The sequence below is a fragment of the Cinclus cinclus genome, chromosome 1 (assembly GCF_963662255.1).
Source record: "Cinclus cinclus chromosome 1, bCinCin1.1, whole genome shotgun sequence".
NCBI classification, from domain to species: Eukaryota; Metazoa; Chordata; class Aves; order Passeriformes; family Cinclidae; genus Cinclus; species Cinclus cinclus.
The window spans coordinates 140,210,464-140,219,730 of NC_085046.1; the positions used below are offsets into that span (position 1 = coordinate 140,210,464).

The 9,267-nt window shown below is 40.9% G+C and overlaps 1 protein-coding gene across 1 annotated transcript; it reads right to left on the minus strand.

Annotated features, from left to right (window-relative positions):
• Positions 1-643: 643 nt before the first annotated feature.
• On the minus strand, positions 644-3,500 carry ZHX1 (zinc fingers and homeoboxes 1). Its single transcript, XM_062503807.1, has one exon. The coding sequence runs from the start codon at positions 3,382-3,384 to the stop codon at positions 760-762; it is 2,625 nt and encodes an 874-aa protein (XP_062359791.1). The 5' UTR covers positions 3,385-3,500; the 3' UTR covers positions 644-759.
• Between the last annotated feature and the right edge of the window lie 5,767 nt (positions 3,501-9,267).

Below are 9,267 nucleotides of genomic sequence, written 5' to 3' on the forward strand. Positions count from 1 at the left end.
ATTACTAACTGGATCAAGTCTGTCAGGCATTTAAATTAGATTGATGTGGGATACACTGATTAACTGTAACAAAAAGCATCTTCTAGAATCAGACTCATTCAGTTAGCTCATAATTATCAACAAGGAACATTTCAATCCAAGTTCTGTAAACCCAAAACACTCTGAAGATATGCAAAAGGTGCAGATATCACCTTATTTTCTTAAACCAAACAATCCTCACCCCTAGGTTCACTGGTTCCTTTTGTCACTTTTCCCCTTCTCTTTTGTTTTCAACACTTTCCTTAAGAAATAAACCCAGGCCTTGAAACCTTTCAGATGAAGTGATGTTTGCAAAATCCATCTAATGTTTTTTCTGTTTTCCTCCTTCACAAGCAGGCAGTGTTCTCTTACAGCAACAACAAAAAAAAAGTGTCTGCGTTTTTTTGGAATTAAACAACATAAGGCAATAAAATATTGAGAAACAGTCAAGTGTATGATGAACGTGAACCTTCCCATCAGTAGTGTGGAAAAGGAAGAGCTGAACTTGATCTGATTTGTAACCCCCTGTCCCAGGCCAGGCCCGAGGATGTTCATCTCTTGTAGCAACAAAGCAAACAGTTCTTGCCTGCACAGGTAGCATCTTGCCCATGTACTCTGAGGTGGGAGGAAGATGCTAAGCAGCTGCTTGCTAAACTGAAGGCCATGAAAAATCATTTGGCTCTTCATCATAACATCAAACCTAATTCATAGGTTTTTGGCCCCCAAATTCCAAATTATACATCAGTCCGTTTTTGAAAGTTTACGTTTAACATGTCTGGGGGGTTCCCAAGTATCACTATCATCTGTTTCTTCCTCATCCTCCTGATCATCCAGCATTTCTTCTTCCTCCTCATTCTCATCAAACAGCTCTATTCCAAGTTCTAATCTTCTTTGCCTTTCTGCAAACCATTCTCTGACCTGCTCATACCCCATGTGAGATTTGGCTACCAGTTCATCAAGGTCTTGCTCATTAAGGAATTTGTGCTTCATATAGTAGTCCTTCAGGATTGCTGTTCCAGTTTTAAATTTTATGACAGACACACCTCTGTCCCAGCAGTTTAACCTCTTGCTTCCCCGAGGCCTCCCCCGAGGCCTCCCTCTCCCCCTCCCTTTTGGTCTTCCTCTCCCTCTCCTCCTTGAAAAGCCTTGGCCATTCAGACTGTTTGCATTGGCACTCTGGTAATAGTAATACCATTTCAATCCACCATTTTTCCAGGCATAGCGAGTATCTCCAAACCAGCTCACAATTTCTGATCTTGGAAGCCCAGTTTCTTCTGCCAGCTTGTTGTATTCCTGTGGAGATGGCCACTGAGTACGGACAAAGGAACTTTTGAGCATGTGCAACTGCTCTGGTGATTTTTTGCCTATTTTGCTTGAAGTGGAACACCCTGATTTTGTTCCTGCTGCTCCATCTCCCACAGATGTTTCTCCAGACTCCACTTTCGAGCTGCCAGCATTGCTTTCATTCGTGTCAGCTCCCTCTTCCTTCAAGACATTTGATTTCCTTTTTTCTGTAAACCAGGCATCAATCTCTCTCCTGGTCAGTTTTGTCTGGGCTCTTAACCTATTCATCTCTTCCTCAGTAAGGACAGGGTTATTAAGAAAACTTGCTTGGAGGACTTGCAGCTGTTCAGAAGTCTTCTCTTTGAACTTCTGTGGGGTGAAATCGGGAAAAGTAGCCCAAGATGACCTGCTTTGTGGAGTGACTCCTGTTGGAGATTCATTCATTTCATCACTTGAATCTATAACAATGGTGGCACATGAATCACTGTTGAGATGAATCCCATGATTATTCTTTGAGTTTCTCTGATTGTAGCGTGTATCACTGAACCACTTTTTGATCTCTCCTTTAGTGAGGCCTGTTATTTTCATAAGTCTAACAATTTCTGAGTCTTGAGGAAACTGGTTTTTAAGATAGCTGACCTTTAATTCTGCTAGCTGTTCTTTAGTTTTTTTTGCTCGGATGCCAAAGGAGTCAGGATTCATCAGCGTGGATTCATTTTTGATAGGCTGAGGGGTTGGAATGGCAGCTACTTGTTTGGTTTCTGCAATAGGCTGAGCACTGTGAATCTGACTCTTCTGTAACTGTGTTTGGTTTGGGACTCCTGCTACAGTCAAAGCTATTGGGGCTGTTACTGGTAACGTATTTGTACCGGCAACTTGAGTGAGGACAAGTCCTGGCTGACCAACTATTTGGCATGTCTGTAAAATTGAAGGTAAACCATTGCTAGCGGCCGAAATGTGTGCTGGAATAACAGTAATTGTCTGTGGCACAGTATGCACTGTGCCATTAAATTGTTTCCTTCTTGCTTCCTCCACCTCCTCTGGTGTCCAACTCACTCCGTGTTTCAGACGCTGGGCTGAAAACCATATTTTAATCTGCTCTTCTGTGTACTTAGCTTGAGAGGAAAGAACAGTGATTTCTGACATGGTTGGATATGGGAATTTGTTATAGGTGTTAAGCAAAAGGGGATTGTTATCCAAAGCAGTGTTATAGGCCGGGATGCTATTTACAGGTATTAGTACTTTTGGAATCAGGTTTGAGTTCTGTGGAGCTGTAACAGCTGTTATAACCTGTGCCACCCCCGGCTGAAGCACTGGTGCTGGGGTCACTACTGCACCAGCCACATCTGCTGCACTGCAAACAACTGAATGGCTTGGTTTTGACTCAGAAACTGCTGCTGGGGGGTTTTCTACTACTTCTTCAGAGTTTGGCTCATTTTCAGTTCCCTTCTCTTCACCAGGAATGTCATCAACTACACTGTGGAAAACAGCAATACGTTTAGCCTCAGTTTTGTTTTTCATCATTTTCATGATAGGAGTTTTGCTAATGGAGATCCCTGATGAGGGGACCTCAGAAGAGTCAGCCTGTCCAGCATTTTCTTCTCTAACAAAACTCCCATCAAAAGTGAGATCATTTACTGTCTGTTCAAAGATTGTCTGATTATTACGTTTCACCATAGTCAATTTAAAATTCTCCTCTCCAGGGTGGTGCTTCAAATTATGTTCTGAGAGGGCATCGTATCTTTTGGTAAGGAAATTACATTCTAAACAAACGTAGGATGAATTTAATACTACGTTGGGGTGTTCTGAATCCACATGGAAAGTAAACATATTGAGATCTGGAGTTTGAAAAGTACAGTATTTACACTCATAACCACCTTCTACTTTATTTGTGTTTTTCTTATTGTCTGAATCCACATATTCATGAGCATCCTCATCACTTGTTACACTCTCTGTTGTAGGGTTATCTGCTGGTGTGAGCACAGGTGGTCCTTCCTCCAAGTCTGATACCATTTCTAGATCTGGATCCTGCTCATTGGCTAAGACCATGCAGGGTGTTGTTGATTTTCGTTTACTTGCCATGACTGTTACTGTGAAAATGATAATGACTGGTCAGATACAGACTCAGCTTCAAGCTCTTCTTGATTAATAATAGCAACAATAATAATAATAATAATAATAGTAATGGCTTTCAGTACTTCAAGTCAGTTCTTGTAAAGTCTCAACATTTATCCCATTAGCAGCTTTTCTTTCGTAGTGCAATCAGATTAAAAATAGATGAGGATGAGATGTTGAGACACACTGTTTTAAAGTCCACATCCACCACCTGTAGTAAAGAAGAGACAGGGGAATTAGTTTAATTTAAATAATAACTTCTATTTTGCTACATATTATGATTTAAGGTAATTCAGTCCTTTAGGGTTTAGTGTGGCACTGCTCATCCCCTGAAACCCATTCAGACCCATTCCAAGAAGATACAGTTGAAGCTAAGACAAGAAAGGCAAAATCCAATCCACTTACTACAGGCTTGTTTCAGTTTGTTTCAGTTTCTGTTAATACTGTGACAGACCTAAACAACAGAATGGTGTAAAGCAGGTAACTTCCTGACTGTTTCCCTTGCTTCAGAAGCCTTTTACTTGGCACAGTGCTGATGTCAGTCTTGCCCTTGGACTGCTTTGCCTAAGCCACAACTCTCAACTGTTCTGTGAGCTCAAGTCCTTCCTATCACTAACTTGAGCCCATCTCCACTACTGGCTCTGTCATGTCTCTCACACTGGAGGCTGTGAACTGTCCCAGAAAAGGCAGGTTTAGAGTATTTTTCTATTGCATTATACATACAAGCACAAATCACGTGCAAGGCCTTTCTTCCATGCCTGGAAACAGGCAAAACAATGTCTTTTTAAGGCACTCTGACATACAAAAGACAACTATCCTTTCTTCCTAGCTTCCCAAATATCATTCTCCAATTGAAGACCAATTCCAAACCACTAAAAGTTGATTGCTAGCACATTGCAATTAACTAAAATCTGTTTTCATGCCTCTATGCATTAACAGAGATGTGACTGATTGTATAAACTATAACAGAGAGAAAAAGCATTAAAGACTGATATCCCAAGAAGATGCCTTAGCTTCACATTCTTTCTTTAGACAAAAGACAAAAGTGTTCATCCATAGATGCCATCCAGTGCTGCTCCGTAAGTTCTGTTTTTGAATCTGTGTGTCACCTTACTGCTTCATAAATATCCCCCTCAAATGTTTTTAACAGTCATCCTCTGCACTACATCTGTGACTACATCCAAAGTGCAGAGCCTCACATGATATGCTTTTTATGCCAAGGATATGGTTACATGGCATTAAGGACACTGAAAATGCTCAATAAATCTTGGGTAATCATCATTCCAGGATGACAATTATTTAATGCTGCTGGAGTAGAAAGTTATCCCTCCTCCACAAGTTAATAGTGGCAGTCTGTAAAACTGAGCACAGAAGTGTGAAGGTATTTCTTTTCATGTATGTACAAAGTACCTACTGCAGACCACCTCGTTTCTCCTTGCAGCAGGAGAACCATGAAGCAAAGCTAAATAGATCCATTTGTCTCAGTGTCCTGAGGGGCAAGAGGTAGAGCATTATTAACTGTGCTGCTTCTCTGTGGGGCTGGAGGGCTCTTGACAAAAGGGAAGACAATTGCCAAGACAACGTTGAGCAATGCTCTGGGGGAAGAGCTGGGTGGTATTACCTAATGTTTCTGCGATTTTGAGTAAAATTTCAGAAATGGCAGAAATGCCTATTTTAAAAAGCAACTTAACAGCTAGTTTTGCTGACTGAAGTTGTGTTTTGAGAAGTGATTGTGGTACTCTGCAGTGCCTCATCCTTAGCACAGCACACAGGATCCATACACAGGGCAGTCTGAGTGAGCTTAGGTGCCTGCCAAGGGTCACATTCTGGCATGGCCCGGAGTGCAAGTGAAAGCAACATTTGATCTGACATGCAGTATTGAAGCATGCTGAAGGCAGGGCCAGAGATAAGGAATAAAATGGGAAACCTGTTTGACAAATCAATAAATGTTCTTCTCCAGTCTCCTCATGTACCTAATAGTGCTCACAGTGCCTGTAAGCCAACAGATCTATGCGCAATTGCAGAACCTGTGTGCTTTTAGCTAAATCTGTATCACATCTCTGCTGTGCTTTAGTTTTGTATATGGTGCATAGGCAGATTATTGTGTCCCTCTTCTGTTTACCAAGATACCAACACGTTTCAGGTCTCAGAAAAAGAACGCTGCACCTGTGCTCTTCTGACTATGCTGTGTAAAATATGTTTTTTTTATTAAAAAGGATGTTGCGATGTCAAAACCCTGTTTAATTCATGGCTATGAAGAGCTGTGACAGCATTCAGTAAAAACTCAACAAAGTGACATGCCTGCAACCCTTCCCAGCCTTATTTCCTCTACTGACTTTGCAGAAACCTCCATTCCCTCCTTCCTGGAGCTAATGTGATTATTCCACCTGTAGCACTCTGCTTGACATCTTCTCTCAATTTAGTAGGGGATTACGAAAACTCACAGTTGCATAGTTTATCCAACCAATTATGCACCATCCTTGGAATCTTCATTTCCTTTAAAATACCCCTCCTATTCTGCTTACAGGGACCCTGCCACATCGCTCAACTTCAGTAAGGTCTGTAACATTCTGCACCAGCAGGAGAAAGACTCCAAAAAAAAAAGAAGCAAGTGTGGTTTTGCCATATCCACCTTTCTAAGAACCTTGTTACAATTCTTGAGGTTCTTACATACTATTTGTTAGTAAGTTCTTCCTGTATTGAGTTGAGAATCATCCCTTTAACTGACCTGAGATTCACTATGTGTCCTCTGCTCAAGCATTTTCCTTGGTTAAGACTGGGCAGTCTTGTGCCCAGTCTTGTGCTTGCCTGTCTCAAGGCCACTGAGACCTCCCTCATATTCCATGAATTCATGAAGGTCACCACTAATGGTTCAGAGAATGCTTTTGCTTTTCCCTTACATACCTTAAGGTCAAATATGTGACAAAATATTGTGAAAAACTTTCTGTTTTTATCCCTCCTTGTAAATATTGACATTGCATTGTGCAATTTGGTTTCCAATTAAAGAATCCAGGTGTTTATTTTATGTCAAAATCAGCATTTTTTAAATAAAGGAATCTGAAGAAAAACTTTCAATTATTTACATTGCAATCCCCTTCTGTAATTTCACCTCAGATTTTCATAGAATTGACATTCCTAGCAAATAAGATCATGAAACATGTTTTTCTAGGAACATAAACCAGCAAGTGCAGGCATGCTTTTTCAAAGTCCAGAATCTGATATTTTATCTTTCAGCCGGCAATTTCTCAGGACACTGCTCTTCAGAAACATGAACAGTTAGCAATCCAAATTAATTAGTAATCATATTAAGACAGATAAATTCCAGAGTGGAATTCAACATTTAAAGTTGTCTTTATAGCAGATTTGGATGAAGACTTATATAAATATTTTCTAAATGGAGGCAGAAACCTTCTGCCCATTTGATTGCAGTCTGGGAAGGAAAAGACAGAGTTGACCACAGAAGACACACATGAAAGAACCTGCTTCCAGAATTTTTTTTTTACTCATTTCCTCCTTCCCCAAACAGGAGTAGCTGATGCAGGAAGAAAAGTGAGTTTACAGAAAACATTCACTGTGTGTTCAGGATTTATGCTTTCTGAAAAGGCATTGCTCCCTGCTTGCTGTATGATACTTCCATCCAGTGTGCAGGAAAAGCATGCCAAAAAAAATCCAACCCCATGTAATGTGATTTTAAGGATATGCAGAGAATGGCTCAGGAGAAGATGAAGCAACAGAACCTGCTTCTAACTTTTAAATCCACCTAGATTACAAATTGCCTATGACTTCACACACAAAATGCTGCCTTCTTATAACCCATGACAATAAGCAATTGTTGCTCCCCCTCTGCTTAGCCTCCTTCTACTACCATTTATTCAGAGTAGATGTATCTATGTCAGAAACTGTTCTGACAGAGCTCTGCAGAGCTCAGTATAGGCTAATACACTCTGATCTGTGCTGCCTCTCAGTGAGAAGGGTGAAGGACTTTGTTGCAGGGCCATTTTGTTCAGTTGTTCATTATCTGCAAAGTTCAGAGAGCCTTACTGCTTATGACTCCAAAATCAAGCCATATCTCTGTTAATCCTGTAATATTCACATTTGATTCCTCTTTTAAAATGAGGTCTGGTACTAATCCAACATGGGAGTGAAACTTGTCAAACTGATTTCAGCAGAAGCCCTCATGTATTACAAAGATAAGGCCCACTTAGGGTCCATGCTGCATTATGACTGGTAATGAGGAAGGCAAGTACCAAAGCTACTATAATGCCCACACAGAGCTCCAGGCTATGATGGAGCACTGGAAAGCTGACACAAACCCCAGCAGAGGTTCAAGGGAGCCTGCCACAGGACATGTGACTGGACTTCCTCAGTTACTTCCTCACAGTGCTGGTTTTAATGGGTAACAGGCAGTTCCATCAAAGTAAATGTCAGAATTTCATGCCAGAAGCAACCACTAAATGCCCTACTTTATCTGTCTCTATTGCACAATATACCCCAGGTACCTCTATGGAGAGCACAGTAACTTGTGACCCTGCTTTTGATATAGAAAGCCATAACCAGGTTTTGTATCGGACCATATAAAGCTAATGACCAAACATGTCTGACAAACAGTACTTAAAAACCAGAGGTGCACTGACCAAGAGGAACCTTTAGCATGAATGGTGCATGTCTCTGCTCCTCAGTCACACAGACAGGTATTTTCTGTGTGATACAGACACCCAGGCAGCTACATTCACACAGGCAGATCTTTACATTATTGGCTCTGAAGTGTCCAGTTCAAACTGTGAGCACTCAGTACTTTTAACGTCAGACACCTCTGCGTGACTATTTTGAAAGTGAGTATCAGACTTGTGTAAATTCTTACCATACCAAATAAAGTGGCAGCAGAGTTGAGGAATTTTTTCTTTGCATAGTTACAGCTTTATTTTGTTTTAATTGCTGTGCTGTTATATACAAAACAGAAAGGATGAAGAAATAAATTACTGACTGAAGAGAAATTTTAATGTGTTCTGCACTGAATAAACATTTAATTCAACCCTCCAAATGGTTCATGTTGGCTTTAAAAATGTAGAACAGTAAGAAATTATTAATTTCAAAAACTGTTTATCAAAAATGTTTCTCCTTAAAACACCAAAGCAAAAGGTTTTATTATCATGGGATTTCCTTCTTCAAAGTTAAACAATCTGGCACACATATGACTTCACAAAACTCTCCTTTCAACTTCATTCTGCCTTTTTTTTTTTTTCCTCCAGATGAAAAATTTCTAGAGACATTAATTTTCCCATGCCCTAGTCCAGTGCTCCAAGTACAAGACCTTCCTTCAACTTCCTGGAGTTCATGTTCCCCAACACCTCTCAGCTTCTCCAGAGACCCAAGCTGCAGTCCTACAGATGGTCTCCTTGCTAGACAGCCCAACTCATTCCCGAGTCACTGCTGGTGCTGAGCAGAACCCCTGTGATTTCGAGGTGACACAGCCCAGCACAGATTGTCTCACTCTTCTCTCCTCCTCTTCCACTGATTCCAAGGAACTGTATGAGTCCTTGTCACACTGGAAACCAGATGTCACATTGGCTGCTTTCATTATTACTTAGTCACCACTCAAAACAGTACCTCTCAACAGCAAGTAAGAGTATTAGTAGCACTCTACCCTTAAAATGTAGGACTGGGTCTCAGGGCTTACAGCTCCCAATGCTTTTATACCTTCTGCTAGGCCAGTGGCATTTGCAGAAGCCCAAGGACCAGCATCAGGTTAAGGACTACCCTAATGCATGACCATACAAGAAACTAGACAGACAGAGAAAAATAATCCATTAAATATAGGTGGTTTAAAGCAGTCTGCAGATGTGCATGACA

What these genes read in the sequence shown, in the direction of transcription:
- ZHX1 (XM_062503807.1), bottom strand. Translation starts at nt 3,384, where the DNA reads ATGGCAAGTAAACGAAAATCAACAACACCCTGCATGGTCTTAGCCAAT.